At 39.9% G+C, this 22584-nt stretch overlaps 2 protein-coding genes and 1 long non-coding RNA gene across 6 annotated transcripts; 1 reads left to right on the forward strand and 2 right to left on the reverse strand.

The window, feature by feature from the left end:
- Window positions 1-274: 274 nt before the first annotated feature.
- LOC122641882 (DNA ligase 1) lies at window positions 275-7297 on the reverse strand. Of its 4 annotated transcripts, XM_043835202.1 has the most exons (8): window positions 7293-7297; window positions 5988-5990; window positions 2105-2267; window positions 1962-2017; window positions 1799-1860; window positions 1126-1659; window positions 740-938; window positions 275-577 (listed from the first exon to the last, which is right to left on the reverse strand). In XM_043835202.1, the coding sequence occupies exons 3-8, from the start codon at window positions 2247-2249 to the stop codon at window positions 386-388; spliced, it is 1188 nt and encodes a 395-aa protein (XP_043691137.1). In that variant the 5' UTR covers window positions 2250-2267; window positions 5988-5990; window positions 7293-7297; the 3' UTR covers window positions 275-385. The 4 variants fall into 4 exon arrangements, with proteins under 4 accessions (XP_043691137.1, XP_043691136.1, XP_043691135.1 ...); XM_043835201.1 differs by lacking the exons at window positions 5988-5990; window positions 7293-7297 and adding an exon at window positions 2432-2476 and having other exon boundaries at window positions 2105-2279; XM_043835200.1 differs by lacking the exons at window positions 5988-5990; window positions 7293-7297 and adding an exon at window positions 2431-2476 and having other exon boundaries at window positions 2105-2397.
- On the reverse strand, window positions 4098-17761 carry LOC122641881 (polyadenylate-binding protein RBP47B'-like). The gene is made up of 8 exons (XM_043835199.1): window positions 17523-17761; window positions 15510-15993; window positions 11300-11379; window positions 11084-11214; window positions 10662-10758; window positions 4898-5059; window positions 4681-4781; window positions 4098-4581 (listed from the first exon to the last, which is right to left on the reverse strand). The coding sequence occupies exons 1-8, from the start codon at window positions 17721-17723 to the stop codon at window positions 4491-4493; spliced, it is 1347 nt and encodes a 448-aa protein (XP_043691134.1). The 5' UTR covers window positions 17724-17761; the 3' UTR covers window positions 4098-4490.
- Window positions 5350-10643, forward strand: LOC122641884. The gene is made up of 4 exons (XR_006329981.1): window positions 5350-5408; window positions 5595-5597; window positions 8880-8885; window positions 10540-10643. It is a non-coding gene; the product is annotated as an uncharacterized LOC122641884 (long non-coding RNA).
- Window positions 17762-22584: the final 4823 nt, after the last annotated feature.

Below are 22584 nucleotides of genomic sequence, written 5' to 3' on the forward strand. Positions count from 1 at the left end.
AATTTGCCCCTGATTCTCCTTTAAAAATGGGTTTTTGTCAATACCTCATTAATATGGTATCAGCACGGTATCGTATCTCCTGATATCTCAAAAGTCAAAACATGTTTGTCATAGAAATAAAGGAAAATAAAGAGAGACGAAATCACTATGAAAATATAGGAGAAAATCATTTTATTTGAGAAATTTATTAAATTGGTTGAGCATAGTATGCTCTCTCTCTTCATTTTTTTTGGCTAAATCTCTCTCACTATACTCTTATTGTTTGTCTTCTCTGCAACAAATAAATAAATATGTGAATAAGGAAATGTTCAACTACAAAGAATTTTTAAGAACAATGGGATTTCAGAAAGAATGAGAGGTTGTAAGAGTATTATGATTTACGGAACTAATTGACTGAATTAAGGAATGTGCAAGGTTTCAAGAACCAGAACATGTCCAAGGATTTCACTTCTGCACCAGCGGCCGGCACAGTGGAAACACCTTTGTTTGCACCGGCATTTCCTTTTTCTCCAGGCTCTCCTTCCTTCATTGGCGTAGTATTGCTCTGCTTCAATTCTTGAAGAATACCTCTGCCCTGCTGATGAAGCCCATCAACATTTATAGAAAATATAGTCAATCAATAACCATTTAAGCTGTGAAGCCATCGAAAATTACAGAATAAAAGAGAGGTATAAAATAGACCATACTTTACTACTAAGACTCTTTTACCAAAGAAAAGAGGGGAAGTAGAAGTGCTTACAGTAGTAGGTTTTGTCCTTGAAGGCTTGAGTGGGGTAGTGGTGGTGGTGTTTTTGTTGGAACCCAATGGCTGACGAGGGGAACTGAAGCATTGAGGAGAAGGAGGACAGGTTCGAACTTGCAACAATAATCTCTCATCTCCGGACTTAATGTTCTTCAAATCCACAGTATTTGGTATGTTCTCTGTCTCCTCGTTTCTTCTGCATTTGCTGTTTAATGTTCAATCAAAATCTCAGAACTCTTCATATGACAAAATTAAACAAAAACAATTATGGTTTCCTCCATTGCCCACTACAAAATTATTCTTTAATGTTCAATCTGATCTATGGTTAGGATCATGTGATCGGTATTGGTATCATTAGTTTGATAATGAAGAAGCACACTTACTTCTTCCTTCTCTGCTTCTGCTCCTGCTCCTTAGCTTCAGAACTCCCTTCTCCCACCTGTAGCAAAGGTTTCTTCTCTTTCTCTCTCTCACTCCTCTCTCCAGAAATCTCGCCAGAGAGTTTCTTAGGAGACTCCTTCTCCACCTTCGGTGCCTCTGAATTCTCTCTCTCCTTTGCTCTTGTCGCCAATTTCTTCAATTCGTTGCAGAACTCAGATATCTGACTCAAGATATCTCGACCACCAAAGAGATTACGAGCTGATAGAGTGCTTTTCAGCTGGGGCCTTCGATTATTCTGTGTAAAATCTGCAGAAGGAGATTCATCCAATAGTTTCTTTTTCTCCGTGCTTGACTTGATCGCTGCTTTCATGACCTTGCTCTTATTATTCTGAGGAGTAGAGAAGTTCGGGTTCTTGTTCTCGCTGTCTGGGGTGAACTTGTTCGGAGGTTTAGATTCCGTAGTTATGTCTGATTTTGAATCGGTCATTGATGAATTTGAAGATGAGATAAGACCTCTTCTTTTCAGGTTTGTATCTCTGAAGCCAAAAGGAAGAGCTCAAATTTCTTGAGATTACTACTAAAGTAAATGCTACTCAGGTGCTCAAATTTAAATTGAACTAGAATTCAACTTTAGAATACTGCTTGAGGCTAGAAAGCTAGGATTCTTGACAGTACCTCCGATTCCAATCGCCCAAGGGAAGGATTTCAGAAACGCTAACTGATCTCAAATGCTTAGACTGTCACCCAAAAAAAAACAATGAAAATCAGAAAGATTTGATAAATTAAAACGGAATTCTACATAGGAATGAAAATATTCTTTCTCTTTCGAGGTTAGAACCTTTGAAGAAGGCATCGATCTAAGAAAATCTTCAGCAGTCTTTGGGTGCCGACAATCTGGAGAGAGAAATTTGTCAAGAGCAAGAAAAAGCAAGACTTCGGCCAATTTAATTTTCGGTAGATTAAGCTGGTAAAGGTATGTACCTGATTTACAGAACCAGGCTTCATCGTCCACATAATCTTCAGGAGCAGTGAAATCGATCCATTTAGGGGCGTTAATGTGCTCATAGAGTTCGTCCTCAACAAATCTAGAGTCGACTTTCTTCCAGTCAATTTTCGCTGGCTCCATTTCTCTCTTATGAAGAATCTACAAATAGAAACAGAAAAAAGGTAATCAAGAAAGAAAAAAGAAAACGAAATAATGAAACAGGGAGCTCGGAAAACCAGGATATCACTCGAGCTGGTCTTCAATTCGATATCTTTCAAATCCGTAAAGACTGCAAAACCCTATAAAAATAAAAAAGAAACACTTGGATCTATGAATGAGAAGAGAAGCTGAGTGCAGCTGTAGAGCGAGAAGTTGGAGGGTATGAGAGAGTTGCAGAGGTTTTGTAACGTTAAAGAGAGACTGTTTACGTTGGAGTCTTAGAGTAGACGAGTGTCTTCATAACTTTTCGACCGTTGGAGATCCTTCAATTTCTTTTATTTTATTTTATTTCTTTTTCCTTCTCGGGTAGACTGAAGTAAGGTGCAGCAGTGAAGTAGAAACCCAATCATTGGAGGGTGTTTTGGTCAATATACATCGATCGATACTCCTTCATACGTGAAGAGCAAATCCCTTCTTTAATACCGTTGGATTAGAATTTATTTTGGAAGAGTAAGCCATGGATTCCGATCAAGAAGGTTCTAGCGAGAAACCACAGGTGGCCTCATTCACGTTGGATGAATATTGTGAATTGGTCGACTTGCAAGGTCCAATTTCGGATCTAGGATCGGGTTGGTCAATTCGGCTTATTGTTCCGAATCAGATTCTGGTCCATTCTAATAAGAGTAAAACCCTAGAATCACTGAGTTTTCAGATTCGAGGATCGATTCAAATCCTAACACCGTATTTATTTTCTCTGTTTCACTGAGATTCCTCGCCCAAACTGCATGTACTCATGGGTAACTATCCAATAACGTCGATAATACTGGTCCAAACAGCATGGAGGTTACAACACTGTTAGTGCGCATCTGTGCACTTCCGTTTTCTATGCTGCTCCAGCACCCGGATAAATTGTTTGTTACTGGCCAACTAAATGGATGTTTCATATGAACGAATTCTACAGGATCAATGGCGCTTTTTTCTTCTTGATGGCGGTTCACACCTGATTGTCCCTTCCTAAACCAATTCAATGACTGAGTCCAGATAAAAGTGCCAAAAACTCAGAACAAAAATGAGCAAGGTTTAAAAACCTGGAATCTGGATTCAGATCAGATCGATGGATGAAAAATTGACCAAAATCAGCCAAAACACACCATAACCCTAGTTTACATATAAAGATCGGTCGAGCAAGAATTTGCCCAGATCGGCCAGAATGACAGATTTGATACCAGTTCTTGAAATCCTGAGAGTGAAAGCTAAGTAGACAAAGCAACATTAGATGCACGGGAGACAGTTTTGTATAAGCCGGGGGCGGGGGGGGGGGGGGGAAGGACGCATTTGGTGTGGGTAGAAAGAGTGTCAGTGTAGAATCCACTGGTCAGAAAGTAGAAGAGAGTGTGGGAAGGGATCTCCACACGCATCGTGGGGATACCATTCCCAAATTATATATAAAAAATCAAAAAGAATTTAACAGTGTTTATCAGAGCAAGCAGTGAACTACTTTGCTTTAGAATACTCTCAAATCGCCATTCACATTCAAGGAACTTGGGAGAGAATGGAAAAGCACCACCCTGATGAGAAAGATTCTGGCCCTAAGGAGCCTCCACCACCACATTGATAGTAGACCAGTGTACGGCTAGGCCGCCAATTAGCCCTCTTAGTTCCTACGCTCCTCTCAGGATCAGGACAGGTTTGGTTCGAAGATAGTACCGGCCGGCCATCATCCTTCTTGACGAGTCAAAAAATGGCTATTATGCGTTGTAACTTTGCACAAGGAGTGAGCCCACAGCCCACTGCACAGCCGGAGTCTGCGAACCTGCATGGTGCTTTTTGTACACACTTCAATTTGAAAAGGCAACATAAAATGGGGGCAAAAAGCAATCTTTCTTCACTATGGGTATGCAAATGTTTGAGATAGGATACATTGTGTTGAATGCTAGTAATTGTCAATCAAGAAAACATATATTTCAGATAGAAGAATTAGCTCCCAATGAATCAGTCACTCTACCCTTCCCAAATGTTCTGACCTTACAAGGCAAAATTAGATTCCAAAGCTTCATTGCAGCTCATGTGATATACGGAACTGGAACACGTGCTCCCCTCCACAATTGGATCAGCCTTGTCATAAATCTACGACCTACTTCTGGAACACCAGAATTGCTCTTCAAACGTCAGTGAACACCAAATGGAATAAAGAACTTTTAAGTAGGGTACCACATCAAGAAGTTAAACTTGCTGTGGAAGTTCTGAAGTTCTCAACCATAAAGGCCGGCCCACCATGGCTCTTCCATGAATTGCAAGGTAAGATGCATTTAACCTAGTGAAAAATCAAAACTCAGTAAATAGAGAGGAAAAAAAAGACCATGTTAGCTAAGAAGACAAATTTTGAATTTTTATTAAGAGAGTGCAAACTAACTTATCAACGTCAGGTGTAGCCAAAGGGTCATAGAGCTCCTCCCTCTGCTCCACAGCAGGGGCAGCACCTGCCATAGCTGCCACTTCTTGAACACCATCAGCCTGAAAACATGCAAAAAAGAAATTGGAATTTCTCGCTTAGGCGTTCTATGACCACATGTCAGGGTAAAATTAGTAGACAATGAATATTTTACAGATACCAAAGTAACAGTTCTTGCCTGTTGTGGGTACTGTCCATATCCAGCATATGCACCATAGGCATATAAAGATGGATCTTGAGCGGCACCATAAGCATAGGCATCATAACCTTGTCCGTACCCATAATAAGCGCTGCTCCATTGACTGGGGTCCATTTGCTGACCCCAGACACCAGGTTGGTCCTGTAATATGGTTGGAAAAATCATCTCAACTCTAATGCCAAAAGAATTATGAATTATTTTTCAAGCAATTACAATGACAACCACTACAAACACACACCCTAGAAGAGATTGCTTTTAACCAAGACCTGCCCATTATGGTGAAAATGACAGACCATGAATACACTTTCATGGGTGAATTCCACATATTTTCACATCTAGAATTTTCATAAATTTACATATACAACATATATTACTGTCAAGACTGAATTTCTTATTATATAGATATTTAGATTCAAAGAAAGTAAGGATTATAATAAGTTGCTCATAAAGCAAAGAATGGTCAATTTCTTTCTCAACTCACCCCAAATTTGTGAGTTGTGACAGTGCAAATGATGAAACCAATCTCAGAAATTGTGAGAATGACTTGTGTCAATGTGACACACAGCCCACTTTATTTATAATATGAAGAAGAAAGTTTTAGAAAAGAGTACAAGACCAAAATACCCCTATAAGACAAATATACCCTTGTACCCATATTACAACACTCTCCCTCAAGTTGGTGCATAGATGTCAATCATGCCCAACTTGCTAACAATAAAACTAAACAACTTAGTACTCAAACCCTTGGTAAGAACATCAGCAAGTTGATCATCCAAAGGAACAAAGGTAATGCATATTTGACCACTGTCCAACTTCTCCTTGATGAAATGACGATCTATCTCCACATGTTTTGTTCGATCATGATGAACAGGATTATGAGCAACGCTAATTGCAGATTTACTATCAGAGTACAATCGCATTGGCATCTCAACCTGAATTCCAAGATCTTGCAACAATCCTTGGAGCCAGAGAACTTCACATATACCTTGGGCCATTGCCCTAAACTCAGCCTCAGCACTGGAATGAGCCATAACTGTCTGTTTCTTACTTCTCCATGTGACAAGATTACCTTCTATATAAGTACAGTAGCCAAAAGTAGAACGTCTATCATCTGGTGAACCAGCCCAATCAGCATCAGTATAAGTTTCAACCTTCATGTGACCATAAGGAGAAACCGAAATCCCATTCCTAGGTGCAGCCTTCAAATACCTTAGAATTCTATATACTGCATCCAAATGGGTAGAGTAAGGATCATGCATGTATTGGCTTACCAGACTTACAGCAAAGGCAATATCTAGGCGAGTGTGGGACAGGTAAATAAGTCTCCCAACTAATCTCTGGTACTGCTCCCTATTCACTGGTTCTTCTTCCTAGGACCGGAGATGACAGTTTGGTTCAACTGGAGTTTCAATTGGCTTACATCCAAGCATACCTGTCCTTTTATCTCAAATTCAGTGCCCAAGAATTTCTTCAATGACTCAATCTCCTCTTGACTACTCCTTGTGATAACTATGTCATCCACGTACACAATTAACATAGTCACATATGTGGTAGTCCTCTTAATGAACAATGTGTGATCTGCATTGCTTTGCTTGAACTCAATGGAGATCATTGCTTTGTGAAATCTTCCAAACCATGCCCTAGGAGATTGCTTGATATCATATAAAGCTCGATTGAGCTTGCACACCTTACCCTGAGTCTTCTGGGAATCAAAACCGGGGGGAATGTCCATGTAGACTTCTTCAGCTAATTCACCATGCAGAAATGCATTTTTCACATCAAGCATAAATAAATTTCATCCCTGATTTACAGCATATGACAGGAGCACTCTCACAGTATTCATCTTGGCCACTGGAGCAAACGTCTCCTAATAGTCAATCCCACATGTCTGGGTAAAGCCTCTAGCAACAAGCCTGTCTTTATATCTCTCAATGCTCCCATCAACTTTATTTTTCACTGCAAATACCCATTTGCACCCTACAGCTTTCTTTCTAGATGGTAGTTGAACCAAATCCCACGTATTATTTTTGCCTAGGGCTCTCATCTCTTCCTCCATTGCTTCTTTCCAGTCCGAGTGTGCCAGTGCTTCCTGCCAAGAGTTAGGAATGGAAACAGAGGACAAAGAAGCAAGAAAAGTCTGGAAAGTAGGAGACAAAGAATCATATGAGATAACATTAGAGATGAGATGATGAGTACAACTACGTTTACCTTTCCTAACAGCAATAGGAAGGTCCAGAGTAGGATTACTAAAAGGGATGGATAGTTGCTTACTAGAGGAAACAGGGTCGATAGGACCTGGAATCGTTTCAGTCAATTGAGTAGGAGAGATGTTAGTAGGCCTGAGCTGCTCTTGCTTTCTTTTCCTAGCATATACTTGAATTTGCTCTTCTCCCTTATTTTCCTGAACTGGCTGAACTGTGGTTTCTACAGGAGTAGGAGTATTCTCCCCCTGAATAGGAACCACAGGAGTCTCCTCCTGAATAGGGACCACACTTCGGCTTTGCTCTTGTTCCTGACTAGTAACACCATCCTCAAGTACTTCCTCTTCTTCCCATGGCAGCCCTATAGGAGGAATACACTGAAGGACCTCATCACTTTGAACAGACTCCCCTTGAAGAGGGACAGAGTAGAAAGGAACATATTTCTGAAATACGACATCCATGGAAACAAAGGTTTTCTAGGAAGATGAATGATAATATCTATAACCCTTTTGAGTAGCAGAATATCCCAGAGTAATACACCGGAGACCCCGGGGATCTAATTTCCCATGGACTTGATGATTGCGAACAAAAGCAACACACCCAAAGATTTTAGGAGGAACAGGAAAAGTAACAGTTCCAAGAAGAGTTTCTAAGGGGCTTATGCTACCCAAAACACGAGAGGGTATCCGATTAATAAGAAAAGCTATTGTAGCAACAACATCCCCCCAAAAACGAACAAGCACATTCATGGAAAAAAGTAATGACCTAGTTACCTCAAGAAGATGATGGTTTTTCCTCTCCACAACCCCATTTTGAGGTGGAGTATCAACACAGGAGGTTTGATGAATAATCCCATGGGCAAAAAGATAAGACTGAAAGGTCCCCATAGAGTACTCAGTGCCATTATCAGAGCGAAGAATTCTGATTTTGGCATCAAACTGAGTACGAACCATATTATGAAAATTTTGAAAAACATGAAACACGTCACTTTTCTGTTGCAGTAAATAAACCCATGTAGTTCTAATATAACAATCGATAAAGGTCACAAACCAACGATAACCAGAAGAAGAAACCACACGGGTAGGGCCCCACACATTAGAATGAATTAAACTATAAGGAACCAAACTACGTTTTTCAGAAATAGGATAGGTATGTTTAGTTTGTTTTGCAAGAATGCAAGCATCACATTAAAGTGTTCAAATTACAAGACTTAGAAAATTCAGGAAATAAAGTAGCAAGAGGTCTTAAAGGAGGATGTCCTAATCGACGATGCCAAGTGTGCAAATCAGCAAGTGCTTTAAAAGAAGAGCCTGGGAGAGAAGCCACAGTAGATAATGCCGTAGGAGGCTGCTCCAACAGGTACATGCCACCTTCCATCTTACCACATGCAGTCATACTGCCCGTCTCCAAGTCCTGAAACACACAATGAGAAGGGGAAAAATGACCTTACAATTCAGCTCACGAGTAATACTACTAATAGATAACAAATTAGGAGAAAATTTTGGAACATGAAGAACAGAAGACAAAGACAGAGAAGGAGAATATTTAATAAGGCCTTTCCCCGAAATGGGAGAAAAGGAACCATTAGCGACCCTGACTTTATTATTTCCAGCCAAAGGAGAGTAATGGGAAAAATAGGAAGGGGAACCGGTCAAGGATCTGTAGCCCCAGAGTCAATAATCCAGGGAACCGGGGTAATAGAGGAGCTATGACCACAAAACCAAATACCTGAAGGAGGTGCAGGACAAACAGAAGAAGAGGCAGTGGTGGCAGAGGCAACACTGGCATGGGCCGAAGGGACTGAAGTCCGAGCCTCAAGTCTAGACATCAAACAGCGAAGGTTGGTCAGCTCATCAGAAGAGAGAGGTGCATCCGAAGAATCTTCCTCTGTAACAGATTGATGGGCAGCAGTGCCTCCAGACCATGGCTGACCTCGCCCACGAGACTCTGGCGGGCGACAATGGAGCTTCCAAAACCAATCCTTCGTATGACGTTCCTTGCCACAATAGTCACACTTGATCGGTGGTTTAGCAGATGTAGCAGGAGCATGAACAGAACTAGAGGCAGCAGCAGTAGAGACTCCCTTGGCAGTCCCAGAAGTAGGGGTAGTATAAAGAGCAGCACGCTCCACAGGTGGTGGATGAACCATGGCTGCCCGCCGGCTCTCCTCAGAAGCCACTATAGCATAAGCCTGTTGCAGTGAAGGGAACAGATCCCTATTAAGCACATGGGATCGAATCTGGTCATACTCCATATTGAGCCCGGCCAGAAAAATCATAGACCCTAAGGTTCTCTTCCCACTTGCGATAGGCCATAGTATCAGCCTGGCAGGTAGCCAAAAATTTTCCATAGAAATCCAAAGTTTGCCAAATACCCCGCATGGTATTGTAGTACTGACTGAGAGTCAAATCCTTCTGCTCCATAGTATGAATCTTCCGACGGAGGGCATAACATTGGGCAGCATTACCAACCTTAGAATAGGTTTCTTTGGCAAAACTCCACACAACAGCAGCATTCTCCAGAAGAATACAACTCTGGGAGATGGAGGGATCAATAGAACTGAGAAGAAAGGACATCACTAAACACTCATCGATGTCCCATTTGTCCTGAGCCTTACCAGCAGTAGAGGGTCGAACAAAGGTGCCAGTCAAATGGCCAGTCAAGCCACGGGAGCCCACAGCAAGAGAAACGGATCTAGACCACATAAGATAATTGTTCCCGTCAAGTTTGACAGAATTAGTCTGGAAAGTTGGAAAGTCCCGCTCACGAGGCACAGAGGAGCCTCCCTGTCCAGAGGAAAGAGTGGAATCTTCTTCGTCCGACATAGCCGCTGGTTGTAGAAGCACAATCACCTAATCCAAAAAATGGATACACCACATAAAAGAAATCTCCCAAAAAAAATTTGAGGGAGATTCAAAGCATAATGGAAGAAAAAAGCCCTTGCGGGATAAACTCACCACCAAGGGAAGGAGAAGGCGGAAATCAGAGGAGGCAACCCCTAAAAACCGAGAAAAGAGGGGTCGCGAGGTGTCGGAGGCGGTGTTGGGGAAGGCGGAAGGGACTAGTGGCGCTGGTGGTTGTGGTTCTCGCAAGAGAAAGAGACGAGAGAGAGAGAGAGAGACAGAGGCACGAGAGAGAGAGAGAGGCGGAGGGGTGGAGGCGGAAGTGGTGCTGCTGCTGCTGCGATCTGGTGACTGGCGGCGATTGTGTTCTCAAGCATAAGAACTCCAATCCCTAGGTCGATTTCTCTTGGCTTTGGATACCATGATGAAACCAATCTCGAGAATTGTGAGAATGACTTGTGTCAATGTGACACACAGCCCACTTTATTTATAACATGAAGAAGAAAGTTCTAGAAAAGAGTACAAGACCAAAATACCCCTATAAGACAAATATACCCTTGTACCCATATTACAACAGCAAACATTGCTTATCCTTTCAGGTATTCAGGACTTCGAAAAGCACTTCCCCTCATGTTTAACACCCAGACACCCCATAGCAAGAAGCTTTACAAACATCAGCAGCAAAAGAAATCGACTCACCTGTTTAGTTGTTGGGCTTCTACCCCATGAAAGGCGAACTATTTGTTGACCAATCATAGTTCCATGTAACCTTTGTATTGCTTCTTCAGCAGATGCCCTACATGGGTGGGAAATGTCATATAACAAGATAAGACAACCTTTTTCTACAATAGTTCAGTAAACAAAGAGGCATCAAAGTTGTTAGACAGGATACAATAATCAAGAATAAACCATGTGAATAAAAAGACTACTTCTAGTTTAACATTTTATATACTGAGCCCAACTATCAAGTGGCTAGTCCAATTGAACAGAGACGAGTTTGAATGCAATGAGAGCCATTAAAAACAAGAACAAACAGCACACAGTTTTAGCATTCATTTTGAATCTTCTTAGATAAATATGGCAAATGAGTAAAACAGATGTTTCACTTCACAAGGACGTACCGAGTACCGAATTGGACAAAACCACATCCTTTACCCAATGGAATCTTAACATACACAAGCTCCCCAAACTGAGCAAATATTTGCCTCAACTCCTCCTCCATGACATTGGGATCCAAACCACCAACAAATATCTGCAGTGAAGAGATAAGGTAAGAGAAAAAGAACCCGCAAAGCAGAAATTCATATGATGTCTTAAAAAACACATATTTGACTAACGGTAGTGTTATTTATGTCACTGTCTGCTGGTGGGAATGCCTGCTGAGCTGGTGCAGTGTAGACTGTTGTTGGGTATACGGCTGCCAAAGGAACCATAAGCAAATTTCATGTATAAGTTCCTCCACGCAAAAAATAAAAGTGTTGATTAACCATTTAAGAATGAGAATAGTGTGTCTGGCTATTAGGCCTATCAGTGATATGAACAGAAGGTACCATACATTAGAAAAAATAAGCAAGCATCTAACAGTATCTCAAAAGCATGTCATTGAGCTGCCATACATGAAATTATTAATGTAAACAGTTTATTTTCCTCAGAAAATACAAGTTAATTCCAACTGCTTCTTTTGACAAGCACAGAGTCAATAACTGCTAGGGTGCAAGTTTGGCCCGCTGAGCCTGAGCCCGCCTAAAATAATCAGAGTCTGAGCCAGGCTTTTCAGCCCCCGGCTGGGCTGAGCCGGGCCCAACCCAGCCCTGTTTATAGAAGTACTTATATAGTATACAAATGTATCCTAATATACATGTATATACAATATGCAATGTATGCTAGGATAAAAGCTACGGATTAAGTATCAAATTTTGTTTTGCTGACTTAATACTAAATAAAGAGAATTAGGTGTATGTAACTTAGTAGCATACAACCTGATAAACATTACACAATTAGTTTCTATGGTGTGAACAAGGACAGGAATGGCAAAAACAGGGACAGCCAGGTTCAACCTGGCCCAGACTAACCCAACCTTAGGCTTTTGGGGCTGGTTTGGGCTGCGCTGAGCCCGGCAGGGCTGGGCTGGGCTGAGCTGAGCTAAGGGACTCCGGGTTGGGCTGGGGTTTTAAAAAGACGGGCCCAGCCTGGCCCAATTGCACCCTTAATAAGCACGTATTATTCTGAAGTAATCCACCCAAGTAAAGGCCTACCTTCTCCTTTCATTTTTTTTTTCCTATTCCCTTGTGGAAGGGTTGTGGTCCTCTTACATAGATTGTGAGATTCATAACTAAGAGCCCAACCTCCAAAGTCCAATCGGAAGATTAGATGACTAATATCTCTACCCATAAGAGGCAGTTGAACTCCAATCAGAAGGTTAGATGACTAATGTCACTACCCATAAGAGGTAGCTGAACTCCAATGACTAAAGAGCATATTGCCATATTGTGTTTCAACATGAAATACTGATTCTGCAAATCACGGTTTCTGTTCATTTTAAAGGGCAGACAGACTGTTATGGAGGAACGATAATATCAAACAATTGTTGCAATTTGTTTTTAGGGGGTACAAGTGCTGATTCAAAGTCTAAAACCACCTATAGAAAACCTCAGTTTATAGCAACTTGGTATGGCAGTAGAAGAAAGAGATTTTTCTGTTTTTAATTTTCTGACTACTCAGGTTCTAAATTTTTCGAAATTCTTGCTTCCTCCCCTAGTAATATGGCACAGTAAAATGGTAAACAAACAAAATGCAATATAGAAAACTTCCAGTCAAATCAACCAAGAGAATCAAGACATAGTTGATGCAGATGCAAGAAGGAAAAAGAGGAGGAATTAGCTTGCAATCGCAATTCCTTTTGAAGTTAGGAGTCTGCCTATAAGTCTGGTTGTGGGGTTAGTCTTGGGAGTTCTTTTTGATTTCATAGTCATGGCAGGATTGGACTTAGTGTTTCTTTTCCAGTTTGATTTTGAGTATTTTCTGTGGAGTCCTGGTTGACATAGGAGTGTCTCTTAAGCTGGGCGATAGCTTTGCGAGCCAGTCTTGGTTTTGTGTTCTCCATTTTAATTTGGGGATAGGTTCTAATCAGTCCAAGTCATTCAGCGATTGGGTCCAGCCCAGAAATTATAAATAAAAATACAGGCATAAGCCTTCCCCACGATTTTATGAGTTAATAGACTTCAATTTTTTCCTTCGAGCACTGTGGATTCAGTACAACTCTGAGTAGATTTCTCAGGTTCAATTTGTTGGATTCCAAGGGGACTTCAGGTGGACTCCTGGCCTGTTTATCTTAACCTATATCTACTATATCCTTATTTCTAAGAACAGGTCAGATTTCTCTACTTTTAGTACACCTGCAACTCCCCTGTTTTTCATCTATATTTCAGTGAGCTTTCTGAACTCATATATCCAAGCTTCTGGCTGTCTGATCACTTGAATTCTGGTTTCAATTGCTGAGAACTATTGGCTGATATTCAAGTCCAGATTTGCAACTTAGTTTTCTACAACTAGGACTTGCCTGTGCAGCCCAAGCTATAACTATATTCTTGGAGATATTTTCCGGACCCACTTTATTAATTCTCTCCTTCAGTTGCTCTGTTATCCATATTGATGATCCTGGTTTTGCTGGTTTTTCTAGTTTTCCTTGTCGGAACTACTTCAACACTAATAATTAAAGAAGAATTGATGCAGCTAAAACACAGAAGTGGGTTTATTTTAGTGGAAATAAGCCTTGGTTGGGTTACAAATGTGTAGGGCCTTTGGTCCAATAGGTTTTCTTTGTAATAGGCCAATTTAATGGGCCTGAATAATTGGTAGGAAGTAGGAACACGGGATTTACTTTATTAGTTAGTCTAGTTAGAGTCATATTCTTTTATGTTATTAAAGTGTTTTAGTTGGGCTGGATTAGGACTCTATGAGTCCAGCCGTGTTTTAAGCTACTTTCCTTCATTTGGCCAGAGTTATAGTAGCAATAGACTACCTCCAAGGTAAGCCATTGGCTTGAAGATTTTAGGCCTACTTTGATTCCTTTTTTTGAGTTATTTTATTTAAGCATATGTAAGGGCTAAGCCACATACAGACATACACAAAATTGAATGAAGAAGAAGCTTTTAGTTAAATTGGTCTGTGGATTTCAGGCTGGCTCAGTGGATTTCTAAGCGTTGCATCTGTGGATTCAGATGTGCTTTTTGCTGTGGATTCCTGATTTCTTTTCCAGCATTTAATTCCCTATCAACTGAACAGGTCGACGTATTCAACTTTATTCGGTTATTTCTTCTATCTTTCTTATCTCCAGATCTGAGATACTTTACTTCCTGTGCATACTTTCTAATTCTGTTTGAAGTTCATGTTATTCTTTTGGCTTTGTTTCTTGATCTTGAACTTCAGATTTAAACTCAGTCAATCATTGTCAAGTTCTGTTTTAAGAATCAGTACTCAAGATCCAAATTATACATCAATTTTCAGGAGTCCTTTACTAATTAAGATTTTCTGAAACCTGTAATTTCAAATCTGGTTTCAAGTTCTTATCTGTGTTTTCTGTTAGTGTCAAAACATTACTTATTTATCAATTCAGATCATTGTTACTGCTATTTTAAATTCACTGAGTTGCTGGAATTGATTTCTGGTTCTGCACTCTGTTCCTGAGTATCTTATTCACAGTCGGAACTTTCATATCGTCTAATCAGGCCATTGGATTCTTTTCAATTTTTGAAAGTATGTTCCCCAGTGCATGCGTAACCTTCGACCAGAATTCTGGCCATTGATCTGTTTTTTATAAATCTCTCTTGAATCTGGTTTCTTTTGCTTCACCGCAATTAAAGGTTTCTGGATTCCTAACCTTATGCAATTTAGAATCCCATCAAGATTGTAAGCCACTCTGAATGTCAGGCATACCCTCTCTATAACCCATCCAACAAATAAAACTTCACAATTCCTCATTCAAGTCCCAATAAGGGAATAAATCCTCATTCAAGGCCAAAACCACCCGGGAGGTTGGGGGGTGAATAACTTTATTCAAGGATTAGGAGTAATAAGGTATCATCGTTTTTATTTTTTAAAGGGATAGAAAATTCATTACCATGATCAGTTCATTATCTCAATACTACCTTCATACAAGATACAATAGTGAATATAATTTATTTCATGGATGTTACTGACACCCACTAGTATGCATTAAGCATGCATTTTATTCAGGATAGTGACATAACATTCACTTTTCTTCAAAATGTGACATCAAGAGAAAGATTAATCGATTCTTGAAAACTAAGTCTCGGTAGTTAGAACTAGCCCTTGCATAAAATGGCAAAGGCCTATTCAAGCTAGAAGAGTAGAAGGTCACACAAATTTGTCTCTAAACAATTTAACACACACCCAAACCAGCACATTGCATAAATAACAGATACCATGCCTTAAAACTAATAAATTTGAATAAAGTTTAAGCAAAGAAATGAACCTTTCTTAACTCTACCAAAAGGAATTATTTATTGCACACATAAAGAAAATTACCTTTAGCTGCTGGATATTGCTGCTGAAAACCACTAGTCTTTTTGGGTGTAGCTGCACTGATGCGCATTGGCCTGGTTGAACAATATACCCCACTCATTTCAGTCATAGCACGGTTTCTTTCTGTCTCATCAGAGAACTTAACAAATCCATAGCCCTTTGAACGGCCAGTATTCGGATCAGTAACAACCTTAGCACCTCTTACTGACGGATATTGAACACGAAAGGTCTCTTGCAACAAATAATCTGTGACATCCGGTGCTAAATCCCCCACAAAAATGGAATGCTCAGGTCCAGCATCAGTGCGCCTTTCTCCAATGCCAAAAGAAGCCCAATTCAATCTAAAAGTTTGTTCTGTCCCAGGCATTTGTGTCCCATTGAATGTTTGCAGAATCCGTTCAGCTGCAGCATGGGTAACAAACTCTACAAACCCATATCCTTCAGGTTGGCCAGTGATCTTGTTACGTATGATTTTTATGGAAAGGACCTAAGGAAGGAGGCAAATTTCTTCAGTGTATTTGAAAAAATGAGAAGTAATATCACAGGCCATTCAAGAGCACGTTGAACTACGAACTGTTTATATAGCCTACCAGAAACAATATCTCAAAGCCAGTTGCATTTAAATGTACCTAAAAGGGTGTACTCAGTGCACGAGGCTCCCGCCACTGCAGGGTCTGGGGAGGGTCATAATGTACACAGCCTTAACCCCGCTTCGCGGAGAGGCTGTTTCCTGACTCAAACCGCAACCCTTACCGTTGCGCCAAGTCTCTCTCTGTGTGTATGGAGATAACAACTGCATTCTCAAAACAATCCTGCTGGCTGTACTGTGTAAAACTGCCTAGTTAGGTTCTATTACTTTGCCATCTGGTTTTCCCATTTTCACCCTTGGCACAAGTTAAATCGGATTTATCATTTCTTATTCAATTAGGTTCTTTAAAGTGTCTCTTCATGATATCAAAACAACAAATGTGCCTGCTCAGTTCCCTATTCAACTTTATTCTCCGTCAAGTAAGTTCGTCATATGGTTTATAGAGCTTCTGGTATGCAAATGCACATAGTGAGGTTACATTTGAAATTTGAGACCAGTGAAGGACAAGATCATAGAAAGCAAATTCTCTCTGTTCTCCAGTTCTCCACACCAACCAGCTAGGAGACCTCTTCAAGGGACATATTTTCACTTGGTTTGCTTATAACAAGTGGCTGAAATAGTGCAAGCCCCCAGGGCCTCACTGGGGACACATCGCACAAGGGGAGGACCAACTGTCACAGAAGCCATATGGTACAATCCGTAAACAGAGTCAAGTTTGCCCAATGTGCATCTTGCTGCTGTAGGGTACCATATGGCAGGCTGCAGTACAATAACTAGTATGGTTGAGAGTGTCAAGCTGGCGCCTTCTTAGGCCTCTGGTTTGTTCTTCACACTCTGACCATTGTTTTTACTTCTATTCTTAATGGGTTATGTTTTCTCCATTTCGCTCTCCATCCTGAATATAACTATTTTTATCTTTTATTCCAAGATTCATGATATTTAACTTTTTTTTAATAGAATTTGATCAGTATAACGTGTTACCTACCACATCAAATTGTTTTTCAAACAAAATCCAGTGCAATTGGAGAAAATTAACGTCTTATCCAATACATAAAATTATTTTTTCAAACAAAACCCAGTATAATTGGAGAAAATTTTCTGTGTAGTCCGTCTACTAGAGATTGGAAGCTTCTTAGGAAAACGTCAGCACAATCCCTTATGCAACAATTTACTTATCTCCTCAGAATCAAGGCATGTTATAAAAATTCAGAAACAAGAGGAAAACGTCAGCCAAGGTGGACAAAAGCATTTGGACATCCAAAACCCTAGTACTCAATTGCACACTATAAAAATGACCATAAAAACAGACAGACCAGCAGACAAGTTGATCAAATAATCGCATAACAGAACTTCAGAATCCCCATATCACTGAAATGCCTCGAAAAACGAATGACCAGTACTCAAATAGAGAGAGACTGCAAGCAGACCTCTCCAGTGTGAGTGAAGCAGTTGTGGAGGTAGCTCTCATCGATCCAAAGCTGTAAATCTCCAATCCAGAGGGTTCTGATTTCTTCGACGGAGGTGGGTTGGTGATAGGTTTGAGAAGAAGCACTCCATGTTGATGGTTGATGGGGTTGAGGCTGTGCACTCATCGTCCACTGTTGTTGTTGCTGAGCCTGATGGTCCATTGTTTCTTCTGCTGCTGTGTAGCTTTCGTGGATTTCATGGATTTCAATCATTTCATCGATTAAACTTCTGCATATTTGCATTAGTATCCCTATCAACCTCCTTTCACATTTTTTGCTTGAAACCCCCGCATCGTTATCTATTTGCTAGTGCGGCCCTGTCGGACGTCGGTGTCTAACCGTCTATACTGCCATTACGTTAAGAATACGAGATGACCAAAGTACCCTCGATCTTTCTCTTGCCAACGGGTCGGATTCTAAACCAATCCGAGAACAAATCCGGCTCATTTATAGCGGATTTGAACTAGGTATTAGTAAGGGTTAAATCGGTTTGGTTCAAGATATAACAACGTAAATCAAAACCAAACCGATTTTTAGTCATTTCAATTTCCCAAACCAAACCGTTCTTAAATTGGTTTTTCCTTCATAGCCTCTTTCCCCTGGAGTTTCAAAAACATTCCATCCTCCCCCACACACATAGGAATCAATGTTGAAAAATCTAAAAATTCTGATATTGCAAGAGTTGGAAATCCATCAAATTCTATAGAAACAAAAAGAAAACGAGTGATTTGGTTTATTGGTTCGGTATTAAGTATTGTCTTTCTAAAATCCGGTCTAATTGATCAGATCCGTTTATTATCATAAGCAAGTGACAGTTAGGTGGATACAATAAGGTCTAAATTGGATTATATATCATGTATTTATTCTACAGGTATTACAACTTTTTTTTTATTTTTGGAAGGGGGGATATTTGCAGGTATTATATATTATGACAAACATATAATATAGCATACGTGATACTTGCATGATATCTTATATGTGGCCTATACTTGATAGTTTTATGCAGTAAGTTCTATGGGGGAACATTCTCTGTGGGGGAGTGACGGAGCATGGTTTGTGCATGTGCATAGGGGCCAGTGAGAGTGTGAGCGGAAGCATCATGGGGGTGGGATTTCTACTTTTGATAGGGGCGGGGCAATCATTTCGCTCCCCCGTTGTGTCTGGGCATGGGTTGTACACTCCCCCCCCCCCCCCCCCCCACATAGAACTTTTCTTCAAATTCTATTTATTTATTAGTTTTATAATGATATAACCAGATTTGATAAATTATCAACTTCTTGTTTAATGTTAACCTAGCTCTTCAATTCCCAAGGCCACATTATACCCAACACTTAACCTATTTCACATGGCTCAACAGAGAGTATATTAATTTTGGGAGAGCACGTATAGGGGCCATGTGCACGTAGCAGCCAATGAGAGCGCATGCACTAGCATCTCGAGGATGGGATTTCCACAAATTTTGGCAGGTAACTAAAAATCCAATCAGTTCATACACAACTAACAACATGACTGCACCAGCCAAGTGGTCACCACCACCTTATAATGTGTATAAGCTGAACTGTGACAATCTGGATCCTCCACTGTCGAGCTACCCGGCAGGACCGTGCTGCCACGACACAGTGAGGCGTGCAATGTCTGCCTTACCCCCACTCGGGCAAGGGGCTCGGGCAGGGGTAAGACGGATATTACATGCCTCACCGTGTCTTGGCAGCTCGAGGATCTTATGCGGCCTTATCTTTGGACTCAACTTCAGGTGGTTTAGGAGTTGTCATCATAAACCATGAAGGCAATCTTATTGGGGGAGTCTTGGAACCAACAAGCTTTTTAGAAGTCTTAATTGGGGAGGCATGAGCCATTAGGTCGGGCTTGATTCTGGCAGTTGACATGGGAATTCAGCATATCGTCATGGAATCTGATAATGCTTAAATCATCAACCTAATGATGCCACATTCGAGCACACCTCCAGTCTCTGTCTTTGGTTTTATCTTAGATATTCAAGCTTTGGCAAGAAAGTTGACATCTTGCTCTTTCTCCCATATCTCTAGGGATGCGAATGAAGTCGCTCACTACCTAGCCCGAAAGGTTGGGTCTTTGGCACGTAAGACATATTGGCCAACATCCACTCCTTGGCTCCTGGAACTTTGTAATCAAGATGCCTTGAGCTCCTCATGCCTCCTTTTGAAATAAAGTTTCTTTTCACCAAAAAAAAATTACATTTAATAATGGGATGGTCTTATCTAGGTTCTTTAACGGTTCTAGAGATTCAAATATATCCAAAATTTCTTAGTATACAAATTACCTCTCAAGCATACAAATAATTGAACATATAATTTTAAGCATACAAATAAAAACATCAATTCTTAATCATACAAACACTCAAATAAGATCAAATTTTTGTATTTAAAAATCACCAAATAAGTAAATATACATCTTAAATGAGTCATAGCGATGCCAGTTCCAACTGGTTCCTTATTGGGCTTTTGGTTCTCGTCGGGAAAGCCATTCAAGAACTGTACTGTCCCATTTATTTAATGGTCCAAATCCAACTCCATAATCGTCCCATTTAGCAATGGGACAAGTCGAGTTCGAATTTTAGCCAATTGATTCTAATCCCAAATTCACACCCTTACCATAAAGTGAAGTTTGTAACTCAAAAAAAAGGGGGGTCCTTTTAGGCATCACTATACCTAGTGAAGTATAACTTTACACTATTTACCACTTGGCAGTATATAGATTAGTCCATGTGATATAACACCCCACATACATATCTCAATGGTCAAATTTTAATCCAAAATAAGTAAGGAAAGTTGTTTATACTCTGATTCAAAGTTCTAGTAAAATTACCAAAATGCCATCAAATGGAGATGAATATAAAATATTAAATGACATCTTTTATAATTTTAGCCATAGTTGGAAAATTGGGTTGTGATTGGGGCGAGTCGTCCGAATCGAGTCAAGTTTTTGGAAAACCTGGTCAAGGTAGAAAATGATGAGACTGGATCATAAATTGTCCGAGTCAAATAAGACTTGGTATTTTTACCCGAGTCATGACAAACTTGATGAGTTTAGTAATTTAAAAAAAAATCATAGAGCCGTTTCATTGAGTTAAGGAAAATAGTAAATTTGCATTATAAAACAGTAAGAAATCTTCAACTCTTCGACTCCCTTCTCTTGTTCAGTGGTATAAACTCAAAATGCATTGATATGCGATTCCTTATTTTATTTGGTTTTCCCCGTATTTTTTCTTATACTAATTTATACATATTTATTGTATTAAATAAAAAATAAAAAATGTGACTCACCTTGACCGGGTTTGACAAGGCCGAGTCACAAGGTTTTTCTGAAAGACAAGTCGAGTCAGAAAACCTAGTTTTCCAATTATGATTTTGGCTACTTCCTATACTAATTGTAAGTTGAAATTCTACCAATGAGATATTTGCCTGGTCCTCTATCATATGGACTAACTCATTGTCATGTTGCAAATAGTTAAGAGGGTTAACTCTTGTTTTTGGGGGGGAGGGGTCAAAGAAAGGGCCTTTCGGCCCTTCATTAAACGTTATACTTCACTAAGCATATTAAAGGGAAAGAAAACTGAAAAAAAAATCTTAAATGTTAATATCCATACATGATCTTGGGAGTTGGGTTTTTTTTTTTTTTTTATAGAAATTAGGGTGTTTGTTGAGATACTTATCAAGGATGCACAAGGGTTCCTCACAACTGGTCATCTTTGGTAAATAAAATGATTTTTTCCAAAGGACAATCTTCAAGATAAAAGAGGGAAGATTTTGATGGTTGTGTGTTTGTTTGTGAAAGAGAAGTTTACTCATAAATTCTAAACAAAAATAGTTAGTGGTAGATACATGGATTAAAAAGGTGTTTTTTTTTTTCTAGGAAAACAAAATAAACAGTAACTAACATGGAAAGAAGAGACATTGTCCAATACATAAAATTTCTGCCTATGATACTTGGCAGAAATAGCAAAATCAATAACTATTTATGTTCTACCTAGAGATACAAATATGGTCATAAGATTTCAAAATAGCCTTGATGTCCCACAAGATGGTAAAATCTCCCATGGCCACTAAAACTTGTCAATAGTCAACCAATGAACTAGCTCCTCGCAGTCAATTCAGATGTCCATGCATATGTGACTCAAATGTTCTATTCTTTGCAATCCTTGGAGCAGCCTCCCCCGTATAACCAAAATCCACACTAGCAATAATAAAAGAATTTTGACAAAGCACAGCAACAACCTAGTCTGTTTCGCCTAAGTCATGCAAGAAACTACCATCACAAATGAGAATAACAAATTCAAGGTGTGCAAGTCCAAAGTAGTCAGACATTAGCAAAGCGGAGAGGAGGGAGGGGTCAGGAGGACAATGGGAGAACCAACAATGATTCCTAGTACACCAGAGGAAATAACAAGTGGCTGTGAAAATAGAAAGGAAAAAAAAAATTATCCGTAATCATGGGTGAATTAGAGAGGGAGGGCCTTAGTGCAATGGTTAAGGTTACTCCATTGTAATCAAGTGATCACGGGTTTGAGTCCGGAAACAACTTCTCTGTGACGGGAGCCTCGTGCACTGGATACACCCTTTTTTAATCATGGGTAAATTAGAGTCCAACAAATTATTTAAAGGTCAAAGAGAGAAGAAGCTTGAAGGTACTCTAACCATAACCCTAGAATCCATGATGTCTAAATTTCAAACGTAAGTAAATGGTTGCATTACAAAATTCATACCCTTAGGTGTAACCATTTAATATCTTACCCAAAAAAAAAAAGGTGTACGTAACCATTTAATGATCCTCAAGGTTAGGTTAATCCTTGTGTAGTTACAATAAGAAATATATTAAGTGAAACACCCATATACTTTGGATTTCCCATACCTTTTCACAATCTTTCTCTTCTTAGACACTCTTTATCCTCCTTTACCATGCAAGCCCTACAAGCCCCACAGTGACAAAAACGTTCACCATGCCCTGATGTTGTATGATAAATGCTCCACACTGAAGGTGTCGGAAA

The sequence above is a fragment of the Telopea speciosissima genome, chromosome 10, assembly GCF_018873765.1.
Source record: "Telopea speciosissima isolate NSW1024214 ecotype Mountain lineage chromosome 10, Tspe_v1, whole genome shotgun sequence".
NCBI lineage: Eukaryota > Viridiplantae > Streptophyta > Magnoliopsida > Proteales > Proteaceae > Telopea > Telopea speciosissima.